This window comes from Manihot esculenta, chromosome 1, assembly GCF_001659605.2.
Source record: "Manihot esculenta cultivar AM560-2 chromosome 1, M.esculenta_v8, whole genome shotgun sequence".
Lineage (NCBI taxonomy): Eukaryota > Viridiplantae > Streptophyta > Magnoliopsida > Malpighiales > Euphorbiaceae > Manihot > Manihot esculenta.
The window spans coordinates 11513407-11530540 of record NC_035161.2 but is presented as its reverse complement, the minus strand read 5'-3'; the positions used below and the strand labels follow the sequence as shown (position 1 = coordinate 11530540).

The 17134-nt window shown below is 40.9% G+C and overlaps 1 protein-coding gene and 1 long non-coding RNA gene across 2 annotated transcripts; both read left to right on the top strand.

The window, feature by feature from the left end:
- Positions 1-13495: 13495 nt before the first annotated feature.
- On the top strand, positions 13496-15119 carry LOC110601589 (50S ribosomal protein L18, chloroplastic). The gene is made up of 3 exons (XM_021738779.1): positions 13496-13821; positions 14197-14364; positions 14747-15119. Exons 1-3 carry the CDS (start codon positions 13648-13650, stop codon positions 14894-14896), a joined length of 492 nt encoding a protein of 163 aa, XP_021594471.1. The 5' UTR covers positions 13496-13647; the 3' UTR covers positions 14897-15119.
- A 722-nt stretch (positions 15120-15841) lies between these two features.
- On the top strand, positions 15842-16928 carry LOC122723242. Its single transcript, XR_006350211.1, has 2 exons — positions 15842-16411; positions 16572-16928. It is a non-coding gene; the product is annotated as an uncharacterized LOC122723242 (long non-coding RNA).
- The last annotated feature ends 206 nt before the right edge of the window (positions 16929-17134 follow it).

The window sequence follows — 17134 nt, the reverse complement described above, 5'->3', positions numbered from 1 at the left end:
CTTTCGGGGGCCTAACGTGCCTCCCAAAGTCCATGCATGTTCGGCGGCCGAAAGTGAGTTTCGGCGGCCGAACTTGAGTTTTTCCCTTAAAGAATTTTCATGCAAAAACTTATTTAAAATCATACTTAAAACATTAAAATACATGAAAACATTTTATAAAAACATGCTTTTACCCTTCTAGAGGTTTCCGACACCCAAATTCCACCGGACGGTAGGAATTCCGATACCGGAGTCTAGCCGGGTATTACATTGACCATAGTATATGTTAATCCCTTGGTATGTACATGATCTTGTGTTTTGATATTGATGTAAACCAACTCACCATATGATGTATAGCCCTTGAGGCTTTGATGAGATCCCACAGAGGGATTAATGTTTATGTATACGATGAATACAGTGCATGCACAGGTTGAGTTTGGTGTATGAAGAAAAAGAAAAGTTTTTAATTCTTATGTATGTTTGTTGATCATGTATGGGATAAAACAGGTAAACAGGTTGTATGTAGGCTTGCTACGGGTTCCGGCGGCCTTAAGCCGACCTGAATCCTAGCGCCGGTAGCGGTCCGGATTTCCGGGGCGTTACAGAGTGGTATCAGAGCCCTAGGTTCATATGGTCGGACCTAGAGTGTCGGGCTCATAGATGTTATAGAAGGTCAAGCACAATAGGAAAAGTCATGTCCACTAGGATAGGATGTAGAGTCCTGTCTTGCTATAATGATGTGATATGCCATGATAAAATGCATGTGCATAAATGATGTGATATGTATGTGATGAGGGTTCATGTGTGCCCACATGAATCATATGATGCTAATGGTTGCTATGCTATGTGCTGTTTTCAGAAAACAGGATGAGAGGAACCCGTCGATCTGCGCGATTGACTGGAATGCCACCTGAGGATGAGGGCATGAGCGCCCGTCCTCCAGCATTGCCTAGGGCAATGTCTAGCAGGTCCAACAGGGACAGAGTAGCAAGAGACCCTAGAAGGTCTCTGGATCTGGGTAGAAGCAGATCAGTCAGAGGAACAGTTCAGGGAGGAGCGTCAGAGGATATGGGGGATGATATGGACGTAGAACAGAGGAGGGATGGCAGTTTGGGAGTCAGTATGTCAGAAGAAGGGATGGGAGAATCCCAAGGAGGCACTCAGGCCTCGGGATTTGTACAGCCACCTCACTACCCACATTTCTCACAACATCCCGGGTACTCGATGGGAGGTACATCGGATTACCCTAGTTTTAACCCTTATTCCACACAGATGCCATACCCACCATACTACCCACCATATCCACAGTACCCAATGTACCCACCTCCACCATACTATCCAAATCCAGCAAACCCTACCCCTGGGGATGCTGTACCTCCTCCACCACCAGCACCTACCGTCCCAGATACCCAGATACCCCAACCTAGCTCATCTGGGGGAAGTAAGGCTAAAATGACAGATTACATGAAGTTGGGTGCTCCCCAGTTTGAGTCAGGTGATGACCCGTTTGTATATTTGGAGAAGGTCAAGATGATCACAGAGGAGATTGGGGCTGATGATAGTAGAGCCATTCAGATGGCTGGTTTCACTTTGAAATGCAAAAAGGCCCGTGAGTGGTTCAAAAACTATGTGAAGCCGAGGGTGGATAGCCTATCGTGGGAGGAGTTCGCTAATGAATTTGCAGGATGGGCTTTCCCCGATAGTTCAAGGGAATTGAAGATGATAGAATTCGAGCAGTTGAGGCAAACTGATGACATGAGTGTAGACGAATATACTGACAGGTTTATGGAGTTGCTGCCATTTGCTGGGCAAGACCTTAGCACAGACCAGAAGAAGTCGAGGAGGTATATCATGAAGCTCCATCCCAGGTATTCCTCCTTGGTACAGTCAGCAGATAGAGAGAGTTTTCACGCCATAGTAGACATGGCTAGGAGAATGGAGGCTAGTGCCATCGTTCAGGGGACAGTCAAACAGACAGTGGCACAAGCTTCTGGTTCTAAAACTCCGGGTGGGGGAAGGTTAGATCCCTCTACCTTGAGTGCAGCAGCTTCAGGCAGTAAGAGATGGGGTAAACCCAAGGGTAAGAAGAATAAGTTCTGGAACAAGGTCAAGTCTAGTCTGGGATTTGGCAGTGGTTCTAGTTCTGGGGCGGATAATGCAGCTTGTGCGAAGTGTGGTAGGCCACACAGGGGTTTATGCCGGTTTGGGACGACGACCTGCTACAGATGTGGGCAAGAAGGGCATATGTCATGGCAATGCCCTAAAACAGTTCCTATGGCACAGACACAGCAGACAGCTTCAGGAAGTGTGGCACAGCCAGTAGCTCCAGCGGCTACCCAGGCCAGTGGCAGAGGCAGAGGGAGAGGGTCAGCTTCTTCCTCAGCAGGATTCAGAGGTGAAGGTCCATCAGCTCCAGCACGGATCTTCACCATGACACAGCAGGAGGCTAACACATCCAACACCGTGGTGTCAGGTAATCTCATCATTGGGTGTTCTGATGTGTATGCATTAATGGACCCGGGTGCATCTCACTCTTTTATTGCACCGAGAGCCGTTCAGAGGTTAGGGTTGATGGTCTCTGGGTTAGAGTGTCCCCTATGGGTCAGTGGACCCAAGTGTGACCCGTCAGTTGCAGAGTCAGTCTGCCAGTGTAGTCCAGTTTTTATAGAGGGAAGATGCTTGTCCGCCGACCTTGTGGTTCTAGATTTGACAGATTTTGACGTCATTCTAGGGATGGATTGGCTATCTACCCATGGTGCTACCTTGGACTGCAGGGACAAGGTAGTTAAGTTCAGATGTCAGGATGGGTCAGAGGTCGTCTTCAGAGGAGACAAGAGGGGTACACCTAGAGGACTGATATCAGCTCTTCAGGCTCGTAGGTTGCTTAGGAGGGGATGTCAGGGGTTTTTGGCTCATGTGAGGGAGCTGGACAGTCAGGTTAGAGAGCCCGCCTCAGTGCCAGTGGTCAATGAGTTTTTAGATGTTTTCCCAGACGAGCTTCCAGGACTACCACCTGCAAGGGAGATAGAGTTTGAAATAGAACTGATGCCTGGAACTAGGCCTATCTCTATCCCTCCCTACAGGATGGCCCCAGCTGAGATGAAAGAATTGAAAGAACAGTTGCAGGAACTGGTAGACAAGGGTTTCATCCGACCAAGTACCTCACCTTGGGGTGCTCCAGTACTCTTTGTGAAGAAAAAGGATGGATCCCTCAGGCTTTGTATCGACTACAGGCAGTTGAACAAAGTCACCATCAAGAATAAGTACCCATTGCCAAGGATCGACGATCTATTCGACCAGCTAGCAGGAGCGGGTTGTTTCTCCAAAATAGATCTGAGATCTGGGTACCATCAGCTGAGGATAAGGGAAGAAGACATACCAAAGACAGCTTTCAGGACCAGATATGGGCACTATGAGTTCCTTGTAATGCCGTTTGGGTTAACTAACGCCCCTGCAGCATTCATGGACCTCATGAACAGAGTATTCAGACCATACCTGGATCACTTCGTTATTGTCTTTATAGATGATATCTTAGTGTATTCCAGGAATACAGAGGAGCATGCCCATCATCTGAGGATTGTATTACAGACCTTGAGGGAACATGGCTTGTATGCTAAGTTCTCCAAGTGTGAGTTCTGGTTGAGGAGCATCTCGTTCTTGGGGCACATTGTGTCGGAAAATGGAATAGAGGTAGACCCCAAGAAAGTAGAGGCTGTGACTAACTGGCCCAGACCCACCTCAGTGACGGAGATCAGAAGTTTCTTGGGTTTGGCTGGTTATTACAGGAGGTTCGTACAGGACTTCTCCAAAATTGCAGCTCCTTTAACCAGATTGACCAGAAAGAATCAGAGGTTCGAGTGGACCGATCGATGTGAAGAAAGCTTTGAGGAGCTCAAGAAGAGGTTGACTTCAGCACCAGTGTTAGCTCTGCCAACTAGCAATGAGGACTTCACAGTGTTCTGTGATGCATCCAGAGTAGGCTTGGGTTGTGTGTTGATGCAGAATGGTAGGGTGATCGCTTATGCTTCTAGACAGCTAAAGAGGCATGAGGTGAATTACCCCACACACGATCTGGAGATGGCAGCGGTTATCTTTGCCCTCAAGATGTGGAGGCATTACCTCTATGGGGTAAAATGTGAGATCTTCACAGATCATAAGAGCCTGCAGCACATCTTGAGTCAGAGAGATTTGAACTTGAGGCAGAGGAGATGGGTAGAACTGCTCAGTGACTATGATTGTAAGATACAGTACCATCCGGGTAAGGCTAATGTAGTAGCTGATGCCTTAAGCCGGAAATCACTTGGCAGTCTATCCCACATCACGGCAGAGAGGAGACCGGTGGTGAAGGAATTTTATAAGCTCATTGAGGAAGGTCTACAGATGGAATTGTCTGGTACAGGTGCTCTGATTGCACAGATGAAAGTAACACCCATGTTTCTGGAGCAGGTGGCTCAGAAACAGCACGAGGACCCAGAGTTAGTGAAGATTGCCAGGACCGTTCAGTCAGGCAAAAACAGTGAGTTCAAATTCGACAGTAAGGGGATCCTCCGCTATGGGAATAGACTATGTGTACCAGATGACATCGGACTTAAAGGAGACATTATGAGAGAGGCTCATAATGCAAGATACAGCATTCACCCTGGAGCCACCAAGATGTATCAAGATCTGAAGAGAGTGTATTGGTGGCCAGCTATGAAGAGGGAAGTGGCACAATTCGTGTCAGCCTGCGAAATATGTCAGAGGGTGAAGCTGGAACATCAGAAGCCGGCTGGAATGCTTAACCCGCTACCGATTCCAGAGTGGAAATGGGAGAATATTGCTATGGATTTTGTAGTGGGGTTACCGGCAACATCCAACAGACTAGACTCCATATGGGTGATTGTGGACAGACTCACCAAATCTGCTCACTTCATTCCAGTTAGGAGCAACTACTCTGTGGATAAATTAGCGCAGGTTTATGTGGATGAGATTGTCAGACTGCATGGGGTCCCAGTTTCAATAGTATCAGATAGAGGGCCCCAGTTCACCTCCAGATTTTGGCGGAGTCTGCAGAATGCTATGGGTACCAGGTTGGATTTCAGTACTGCCTTCCACCCCCAGACTGATGGACAGTCAGAGAGGACCATCCAGACAATAGAGGATATGCTCAGGATGTGTGTGCTAGATTTTGGCGGTTCTTGGAGGCAACATCTACCTTTGGTGGAGTTTGCCTACAATAACAGCTATCATGCTAGCATAGGGATGGCTCCATATGAAGCTTTGTATGGGAGGAAGTGCAGATCACCTGTTTGCTGGGAAGAGGTTGGAGAGAGGTCCTTAGCAGGGCCTGAACTTGTAGAGATCACCAGCAGGGTGGTGCCCATTATCCGAGAGAGAATAAAGACTGCCACCAGTAGGCAGAAAAGCTATGCAGACATCCGCAGGAAACAGGTAGAGTTTCAGGAGGGGGATCTAGTATTGCTCAAGGTGTCTCCGATGAAAGGGGTGGTTCGGTTTGGTAAGAAGGGTAAGCTAGCTCCACGGTACATCGGACCCTTTGAGGTCTTGCAAAAAGTTGGGAATGTATCGTACAAGCTGGATTTACCTGCTTCTATGGAGAGGATCCATCCGGTTTTCCATGTTTCCATATTGAGGAAGTTCGTGTCAGATCCGGGCAAGGTTCTTAGCGAGCCTGATGTGGAGATCCAAGAGGATCTCACTTATATTGAACAGCCAGTGCGGATTCTTGACACTCAGATCAGAAAGTTGAGGAACAAGGAAATCCCGATGGTGAAAGTCCTTTGGAACCACCACAATTTGGAAGAATGCACTTGGGAGACCCGGGAGTCCATGCTCCAGCAGTACCCCCACCTCTTCTAAGGTAAGTTGAGATGTGTTCCATGTGCTATATGTGTGTATGTTATGTGTATGATATGCATGTATTAGTTGAGGAACATTCGGGGACGAATGTTCTTAAGGGGGGGAGAATGTAATACCCGGCTAGACTCCGGTATCGGAATTCCTACCATCCGGTGGAATTTGGGTGTCGGAAACCTCTAGAAGGGTAAAAGCATGTTTTTATAAAATGTTTTCATGTATTTTAATGTTTTAAGTATGATTTTAAATAAGTTGTTGCATGAAAATTCTTTAAGGAAAAACCCAGGTTCGGCCGCCGAAACTCACTTTCGGCCGCCGAACATGCATGGACTTTGGGAGGCACGTTAGGCCCCCGAAAGTCTAAGTGAGGGAAGTGCAGGTTCGGCCGCCGAACCTTATGTTCGGCCGCCGAACATTGCATGGATGCGGAGGCACATTCGGCCCCCGAACGTGGCCTGGCCAGCCACTATAAAAGGGTCCCCTTGGTCCGCACGGGCGAGCTTTTTCTCTCCCATTGTCGGCCAAGGTGAGTCTCCACCGCTCCTCCCTCGATCTTGAGTGTTTCCTCTAGATCTTTCATGGTTTTAATGAGTTTTCATCTTGCTTTGAAGTTTTAAGCTTTTGAATCGAGTTTTGAGCAAGTTTTGAGCTTGGAGGCCCAAGGAGCTAGATTTCTCCCAACTCCAAGTTAGATCGCCTCTACTTTCGATCTTCAAGAGGTAAGGGTCGATCTTAAACTCTTGTAATGTTTTAAATAAGTTTCATGTAAGATTCATGGGGTAGAATGGCATGTTTGGGAATATATGTATATTTGAGTAAATGTTAGGTTTTTGAGGTTTGTTGAACAATGTAGCTTGATTGTGTGTGATTGAAGTGTTGTAGATGGCGTATATGCATGTTTGAGACCCCTAGGAACTTGTATGTGTGTTTTGGTTGAGATATATGCACGATTTATGGTTTTGGGAGGCAGGAGGTTCATTTGAACCAAGTTTCTGCCGTTTGGCAGAAACCAGGTTCGGCAGCCGAAGGGAGTTTCGGCCGCCGAACCCCTCTTGTGGAGGCAGCTTTCGGCTGCCGAAGGTGCCCCCGAAAAGAGACTTTCGTCTCTGTCTGACACTTTCGGCCGCCGAAGGTGCCGCCGAACCTAGCTGAGTTTCGTCTCTGTCCAGGACTTTCGGCCGCCGAAGGTGCCGCCGAAGGTGCCCTGTTCAGCCTTTTCATGCATATTTTCTGTGATGTTTTCATGATGTTTTAGGGGATTTTTGGGGGACATATTAGAGTTATGTTTATATATGTTTGGTCCCTCATTGGAGTCCACCTGTGTAGGTTCGGACCCGAGGAACCGAGGACCCCAGCAGTGAGTGAGCTGCTTCAGTGTCTGGTCAGAGCTAGCCAGAGGTGAGTGGAAACAAGCTTAATGTTTTAAATCAAGTAATTAAATGTTTTGAGCATGCTTCACGCATCATGATGATATGTAATAGGATGATTGCATTAGTTCACGAATATGTTGCATTGCATTTTCCTTTGCGCTTGTGGGTGAATGCTGTATGATCCAATTAGTCCATGAGACTTAATATATGAGATGACAGGAAGACCAGGACCCCATGCTACGGCCTGGCACGAGACTTAATAGATATATGATGTGACAGGAAGACCAGGACCCCATGCTACGGCCTGGCACGAGGCATTATGTATGTTATGACAGGAAGACCAGGACCCCATGCTACGGCCTGGCAAGAGACTATGTTGGGACTAATTGGTGACAGGTTCACCCTTGATGTGGATTGTCTGTAATATGATGCATTTCATGAAAGCATGAACTTTAATATAATGTTTTTAGTTTCTGCTCACTGGGCTTTTAGCTCACCCCTCTCCCCTAACCCCCAGGTTTGCAGGTACAGGCTTGATAGAGAAGAAAAGAAGAGAAAAGTCATATGTATGTAATAGCTAGAGTATGTGGACATGACAAATGATAAGAATGTAATTATGTTGTTGAGGATAGAGTTGTGCTTGACCATAGTATATGTTAATCCCTTGGTATGTACATGATCTTGTGTTTTGATATTGATGTAAACCAACTCACCATATGATGTATAGCCCTTGAGGCTTTGATGAGATCCCACAGAGGGATTAATGTTTATGTATACGATGAATACAGTGCATGCACAGGTTGAGTTTGGTGTATGAAGAAAAAGAAAAGTTTTTAATTCTTATGTATGTTTGTTGATCATGTATGGGATAAAACAGGTAAACAGGTTGTATGTAGGCTTGCTACGGGTTCCGGCAGCCTTAAGCCGACCTGAATCCTAGCGCCGGTAGCGGTCCGGATTTCCGGGGCGTTACATGGATAGCCACCCTAAAAGCTCCAACTTGTGTAAAAATTTTCACAGAAGATAATCTTTCCTAACTTCTATGTTGTGTGATTCGAAGTATGGATGTACCTTCGTGGCTGATATCAGGACTGCAAACACCAACTTTTCGAGAGGAGGATAGTTCAGCTCTGCCCCCTTCAAGACTTGGCTGGCATAATAGACTGGGCTTTGCTTCCCATTGTTCTCATGAATGAGTATCGAGCTTACTATTTCCTGTATCATGCACAAGTATAAAAATAAAACCTTACCTTCAAAGGGCGAGCTTAATAATGTGGAAGATGATAAAAAGGTTTTTAAACTTTCAAAAGTTTATGCACACTCTTCTCCCCACATAAACTTACTTTTGCCTTTTAAGGCTTTAAAAAATGAGAGATATCTCTTGGCCAAGCATGATATAAACTGGCCAAGGGTTGTGACTCGCCTATTGAACTTTTATATTTCATTAATGATTTTAGGTGCTTCCATATTTTGGATAGCATTAATCTTTTCATGTTTGCTTTTATGCCTCTTTCTGAAACTATATACCCTCAAAAACTTTCTAGCTTTTATCCCGAAGGTGTATTTTTCAGGGTTTAGTTTTATACCTGCCTTATCTAGTACATCGAAAACTTTTCGAATATCTTCTAGATGATCTTTTAGGGATAAGCTCTTTACCACCATGTCATCCATGTATACCTCGACTGTTGACCCAACCAAGTCTTTAAAGATACCTGACACTAGCCTTTGGTAAGTCTCCCCTGCATTCTTTAGTCTAAACACATTACCTTGTAGTAGAAAACTCCTACGTCTGTAACAAATACAGTCTTTTATGCATCTTCAGCATCCATCATGATTTGGTGGTAACCTGAAATAACATTAAAAAAGAAAACCACTGCATGACTCGAGGTTGAATCTACTAACCTATCGATAGATTGGAGTGGGTAGTGGTCCTTTGGACATGCTTTGTTCAAGTCGATAAAATCCACATACATCCTTCATTTTCCGTTGGCCTTCTTGACAAGCACCACATTGGCGAGCTATGTAGGATACTGGACCTCCTTGATTAACCTTATACTTAACAGCTTGTTAACCTCTTCTTTAATCACCTGCTATCTCTCCAGAGCAAACTTCTTTTTCTTTTATTGTATCGGTTTTATTATTTTATCAATAGATAACTTATGAGTGATAAGAGTCGAATCCATCCTGTCACATCTTTGGGAGGCCAGGCGAAAGTGGTCACTCTGCATCTTAGTAATTCTGTCAAACGATTTTTTATTTCACCAGTCAACGCAGTACTGAACCATACATTTTGATCTTTACTTAACTGAACCTCTTTTACTGAGTCTATTGGCTCTGTTTTATATGAGAATCAGGCTTTTCTAGCAAGTCAATGGGCATATTCGCTTTCCTGAGGTTTTTGTAAAGTGCTTGTAACATTCCTAGATTGACTTTCGATTGCCTCGGACTACAGCTAGTCCCCCCAGAGCTGGCAACTTGAGACACACAACACCCATGTTAATAACTATATCGTGGTAGTTTAGAATTGGACGACCAAGTATCACATTGTACGCAAGTGGGATGTCTACCACCGCAAACTCTGTATAAAACTCTCACTTGTACTTTTCATCACCCAACACTAGGGGAAGATTAATGGTGTCCAAAACTGCCATAGTCTTATCTCCTAGTCCCACTAACAGGTAGGAGACTTTAATAAGGTTGTTTTTATCCACACCTAATTTATTAAAAATATTTAAGGTGAGGAGATTAACGGAACTACCTGTATCCACCAAGACTCACCTCACCTCATACCTGTTTAAATGTATGTTGACAACCAATGGGTCGTTTTGAAAAAATCTTGTTGTCTTATCTGTAGTTCGAACCTTACCTCCTATTTGGCCCATGGTTCTTGCTTGACTGATAGAATGTTCTTTGCGATGCGCTTGTTTTTTTTTTCTTGATATTGCTGGGTCCTCCTATAATTACATGTATAACTCCTACAGGCTCACTGTCGAGTGGAGTTTCAGGGGTTGTTACCCCAAGTTTGGGCCTCCTTTCTTCCTTATTTTTTCTAAAAAATTTCCAAAGTTTGCCATTCCTTATTAACCTCTCAATCTCCTCTTTCAACTATCAACATTCCTCTGTTGTATCTGTGGTCTTCGTAGAAATAATAATACTTGGTCCTATCTCATCTTTTGGCTCTCTCTAGATTGAGCCTGGGAGCCATCTAACTTTCTTATCATTCTTCTTGATCCACATTAGAATGTGCATTTGTGAGTCTTTTAGTGGAGTATAATCTTTATACTTACTTTGAACATTCCTCATTCGAGAGACTGGTTAACTTCGGTAGTCTCCTTTATAGCCTTGCCTCTTTGGCTTCTGGTTTTGTTTTGAACTTGTCCTTTTGTCTTCTCTCAATGCTTGGACTTCATCATCCAGTCTGATGTACTTCTGGACTTTGTCAATTAGCTTTTGGTATATAGCAGCTAGGTTCTTAATTAGGGAGTCCATGAACTTGACGTTACATGTCCCTTTTTTTAATGCTTCACATACTATCTCATGATTTAACTCTTCCACTTATACTACTTCTGCATTAAACTGTAAGATGAAGCTCCTTAAAAACTCGATCTCTCCTTAGAGAATCTTCTACAAGTCAGAGGAGAGCTTTTTAGGAGGTACACAAGTAATAAACCTGGTTTAAATAACATAGTGAATTGTGCAAAATTCTGAATTAAACCTGAACTTAGATGTTGGTACCTTTTCTAAGCCAAACCTGTGAGTGTCAACGGAAAAACTCGATATAACATAAAGTCGTTGACATTTTGGAGCTGCATGATCATCCTAAAGATCGTCGGGTGACTTCTAGATTCTCCTGTTTCATCATATTTGCTCAAGTCTAAGAGCTTAAACTTGGCAGAAAAAGTATATGCTAAGATCTCTTCTGATAGGGGCGAGGTATCGTCCAAGCTATAGTCTTTCACCTGCTCCTTTTGATATCTTTGAACAACTCATGCCAACTTCCAATCAACGTCTTTAGGAGCATTGCTCGGTGACTTTTCTTCTTCAAATTCGGCCTTCCCTTTGGTTAATGTCTGGGTCGCCTCTATTTGAGGCCTTGGGATATCAACGCTGGCTTTCTCCCTTCCTCTAGGAGTCATGCATGATGTCTCCTCCCGAGCTTTATATTGATCGAGAGTAGCTTGCAACCTTTTGATGTATTAGAACATTTTCTCGTTATTCAAGTTGTTGAGATCGGCTTCGTCTACCATAGAAGGCGGGTTCTGTCCACTGCCAGAAGTGAAAAAAAAGATAGCGCCCTCATTGATAACAAACCTTAATAACAGCTCGTGAATTACTGGCCATTTCAGAAAAGGATAGTGATTTCTTTTTAAGAGAAAAAGGGAATTAAAGATCGGTTTTGATTCAAATGAATAGAGAAAATTCAATGGATTTTTTCTATTAATGAAACCAAATGATATAACCGAAAATAGAACTGTACTGTGATTAGTTAAAACTGCAAGAAAGAGAATGTGAGGTGGTTAGCACCTATAGCAGCCACTCCGACACTCTAGTCAATAAATTGGAGAATAAGACGAGTATAAGAAATTTCTTAGAACTTAAGAGTAGTTGTATAAGAATTGCATACATTTGTCTCTAAGATCATTAGATTTTATACTGTAAGAAAATGATGTTAATTATAGTATTTTCTGGAAATCCGGCAATGATGTGACCAACTCATTGGTAAAGGATCTCGTCTGCTTGATTAGTTGGGGACTCGTGATTACAGGCATAACGATCGTCTACCAGATTGTGTCTGCTAACGATGACTTTATGTGAAAACTCGGTCTCTTCAGGGGAGAGCGAGTCTTGGTGAAGAGTTGTATGTTACGGTGTCTGGACCTTTCTTTCTATGGGTGGGACTACACATTGGCTTATCAACTCTTGCTACGTGGTCTCGTTTTACGGTGATAACTCATGACCTACTCTAAGCGATTATTGTATAATATCAATAATCATTTACTTTAATAGATTGTCTATAATAAATAGATAGAATAAAATGTGAGTAAATAATAATAATAATAATAATAATAATAATTTCAATAATTGACTTGAGTGGGGAATATTTATTTTTGCAGAAAAAGAAACTATTAGTGTGAAAACTTTTTGTCATAAATATTTATTGAGGAATTATTTTGTTTTTATTGTTTTTTTGTGAAAAAAATATTTGCCACAAATATATTGATTTTTAGTGGAAAAAATAATCACCATACATGTGTTACTTTACTAAAAAAAATATTTGCCACAAATGTTTTAAGCTTTAGTGCGGAAGCATTTTCTCACAAAAAAATTGAGCTTTCAATAGAAAATATTTTTTTAATTAAAAATATAGTGTTTTATGGCGAAATTACATCTCATCACTATAATATTTTGTATCGTAATTTTAATAACGAAATTTAATTTCGTCATTAATACTTATAGCGGTAAAATTTACACCTTTAATAAAAAAGTTTTTCTCACAAAAGCCTATTTTCTTATAGATACTAAATCTCAATCCATCTTCTAGATTTCTAGTTCATCTTCATTTGCAGTCCCTCACAACTCTCATCAATGCTACTAATAATCACTACTCCCATTTCAACTCTTCATCTTCATTTATCTAATTATTAATTTTTCTATGTGCAAATTCATAAAAATATAGGTTTATTTATAAATTTTTTTATAATATTTAGGGCTTAATTTATAAAATATAAGAATTTATTTACAAATAATTATAATATTTAAGAATAATTTATAAAATAAAAAAAATTATTAAATAATTATAGTATTTAAAATCAAATTGTAAAAATATATAGATTTATAAATAATTATAATATATAAGGATTAATTTGTAAATTATAGGGATTATTTATAAATAATTATAACATTTAAGGTTAAATTTCTAATAATATTAAAATACATTAAAAAAACATAAAATTTAAATTGAGAGACAAAATTTATAAATTTAATTAAACTTTAGCTACTATTATTTTAAATGAAAAATATATATCAAAAGGCATTTTAGTAATTTTTATTAGAATTAACAGTAAATTAACTGTGGGCTAAATTATAAGTTTTTCAAATGTCATTGATTGAATAATAGAATTTTAAAAGTGTGAGAACTAAAGTTTACATTTCACTAAAATATATAGATTAAATTGTAGTTTTGTCTTTAAATTATTTTCACTACTTCATCTTGTCAGGCTGCGAGCAAGGACCCAATGTTGGGATTCAAATGCTTGAAGGGAGAGGAGAGCCTCTTTTTGTAAATGAAAATATAAATTAGGGGTAAAACGGGAACTCAAGGTAAATAAATTTCTCTGAGGACAACGGATAAGCCGATAAGGTAACGGCCCTTTTCAAGTTGGCACTTATCAGTTGTGGGGAGGGAGGGGAAGTGGGAAACCAAAGAGGAAAATTCTTGAGAATGGCAAGCTCAGCTTTGCTCTGGAGTTCTTTCCTAGGGTCTGGCCAACCCCTTTCGGCATCAGTGGCAGCGAGGCCTAATCAAGCTTCATATCCAAGATTTGTGAGGATCGAGGCCAAAGTCAGAACTAGACGTGAAGACAGGATTGCACGCCATATCCGCATCAGAAAGAAGGTTCCGATTCATTTCTCTTTCCCTTTAGGATGCTAAATTGGGTGTTGTAATTTTCAATTATTTCAGAAAGTGAATGGCGTTGTTATTGGGTTTGCTTACTTCCATACTAGAGAGAGTTTGAATACTTGTTTATTCCCAATGCATGTGTTCTATTGCTTGACTTTTATTTTTCATATTCATGGACCTGTAATTGGCAGTGAATTGGGACCCTGTTCCCAATTCAGACTCAGATTATAATTGGTGTGCAAAATAGTTGCTAAATCTTAGGGTTTATCCGTTCCCCCTGTGATTGCTATCGTGTGTGTTCATGTAAATTGCTTGTCTTGATTTTATGTAATGCAATGTGCCTGCTTTGGCCAACTCTTGTTCTCTCAGGTTGAAGGAACTCCAGAGAGGCCAAGGTTGTCCGTCTTCCGTTCCAACAAGCATCTCTATGTCCAGGTGATTGATGACTCAAAGATGCACACGTTGGCTTCAGCTTCAACGATGCAGAAATCCGTCTCTGTCTCTGAGGAGTTTGACTATAGTTCTGGTCCTACCCTTGTAAGTTTGTAATGATAAGTTAAAATTCACACTGGCTAATTTAGTTGATAGCTAGGATTGCCTATGACAGTATTGTGGAAGTATAATTATGTTAACCAGATAATAGGTAGTTTGAGCATAGCCACTGCGAACCCAAGGTTATTTGAGCTTGGGTGAGTCCACTAGAAGATTGAGATTGTTGGCTCAAGCTCTACATGTGTAGCACAGTTTAGAAATCTCAAGCTTGATCAAATTGGCTTGAATTAGTAAGAAAATTTGATTATTTTGGCATCTTTCACTGGTTTCACTCATTGAATCTATGGTTTCTTTCTTTGGGTAAATTTCTTAATGTGGAGTATGGTGATCAACAATATTGCTCACTTATTGCAAAATTTTTCAACAGGAAGTAGCAAAGAAAGTGGGTGAAATCATCGCAAAAGCATGTCTAGAGAAAGGGATAACTAAAGTGGCCTTTGATCGAGGTGGATACCCATATCATGGACGTATACAAGCTCTTGCGGATGCAGCTCGGGAGAATGGCCTTCAATTCTAAGCTGTAGTTGGTTAGTTTGTTCTGAGCGTTATTTCTTTTTGAGCTAACTTTTTGCTGGAAGACGCATTATTTGTGGATGAGACTTTTTTTTTATTTGAAAATGCATTATGGGAAGTCTCTCTGTTCTCTTTGTCAATACCTTTTGTCTGAATTTGAAAATAGTTATTCAAATTGGATTTGATGGTGCTGATGATCAGAAACTCAGAATCAAACTTGCACTACATATCTTCTGTCTCCCATGGTTGCAGGTGGAATGGATAATCGATAGTTGCTCAATATGGCTCTTTAATAACATACTGAATTTGATTCTCTTAGAAAGAAAGGGTTATTGCGGTGGGTAGGGTGGATTAAATGACAAGGTTTTGGCTTAGTTAAACATGAGATTGGTAAGGCAGAATGACTCTGTGGAATGGTCTTGAGAGAAGGAGAAAGGATTGATCCATATTCCATTTAAATGATCGAAATACCATTTTAGATCAGTGAAAAGTTTGTCACTTGTAATTTCATCTTTAGCTAAGAACGCATAATTTTAGTTCAAATATGTGGTGGCAATTTTTTATTTTTAGTCTTTAGCCAAATTGCCTTTGTTGCACACGTGATCAAGAGATTTATTTCTGGTCCCGTGTGGGAGGAAGGTTTGGATTGAACTCATCTGTGCAAAGAACATGCACATGCCAACATACATAAATTAGACATACTTATATGCATGTCAATTTGGCCAATAATACATAAATTCCCAATATCCAGTTTGTCCATTCAGGCCATACATACCTTCTGTTGATATTAGCCATAAGCATTGACTCTCACATCTGGTGAAGTCCCTTGCAAAGGAATAGGCATCAAAATGATACTGCTGTACTTTTTCCCATTCCATGTCACAATAAAATAGTGTGGTTCCCCCTACATTGACCGAAAAGTCCCAGCCAAATTCGCTTCCATCTGATATGTTCTGCTGGCCAAGGTCATCATCTTTTGACTGACAGTGTATTGTTAAGTTTCTTCCGTTGCCTAATCTGTTCATGATACTTGTGTGCACCTTGTCTGAAAGTACAATGTTGCACAAGCAAAATACTAGGACAAACACTGGAGTATACCCAATTCTTCCTGGGGGTTTCATATTGTTACTGGAAATCACCAGTGGCTCAAACGATTCTGATTTTGCGATAAGCTGGGCAGCTGGTATTGCTTTATGTTTGCAAAGCAAGCTTGGTGAGTTGGTATTGCTTTGATTTCATACACCAGGCAATAATTGGGTATGATTACTGACAAAAATTTCGGTCTTATCAAGCAACAATATAGTTTATGCTTTTGGAAAAATCAAGGGACTAGCAGCATTGTACAGTGTATTACTTCTTGTTTATGTATTTTTTTATAGTTGAGCGGCAGCGGCAATGTTCTGACTTCTGGATTGTAGTTGTTGAATTCCTTTTGATATGGACAAATCTATTGCTGCAGTGGAGGATTCACAAAACCCGAAAATACTTGGCAGCAATGTTAGAATTACAAGAAAAAAAGGTCAAAATAAATTTGTAGCTCATTTGAGTAGCTCATTAGTCTTGAAATATCTGATGCTTTGAGTTCCTCTGGAAATGCTATTTTTGTTCCCTTTTTTGCTTTATTTACATGATGGTGTGTGTAATGGTCTAATACAGCATCTCATATCCTTGCTATGCAGCTACAGCTAGAGAAACAAAGTTGCTTCGAGATTTTTGCATAAATGAAAAATACTTTTATTTTGTTAGATAATCACAGCATATTGGACAGCATCAATCTCAGCAGGTTCGATTGGAAACTGAAACAATTGGAGAGGGCCTTATCTGGCAGAACCCACCTCAAATTACTTTCTTTAAGTACACAGGTCCATGAAATTTGTGCAGTCATGACCTCCATTTGGGGATGGCAATAGTTTATATATTTGCATACAGTCAACTGGTACCCCTTTTGGCAAAAAAAAAAAAGGGAAACTGCTATCCCTTGTTTGGAAGGAAAGATTTCACCAAAATTTAATTCAACCAATTCAAATTCTACTAAATTTTTTTATTGGAATAGAAGAATATTTTTTATAATTTAAAAAACTGAAAAATAAAATCATACATGATTTTATTAAAATTTATTAATTTTTGTTTTTTTAAATACGACCAATGGGTCCAAATGCGATCTATTTTTTTTTTTTTTTAACATAGAAAATCAATTTGTTTGATAATTAAGTTTTCTGTAGTATCAGTCAACTCTTTAGAA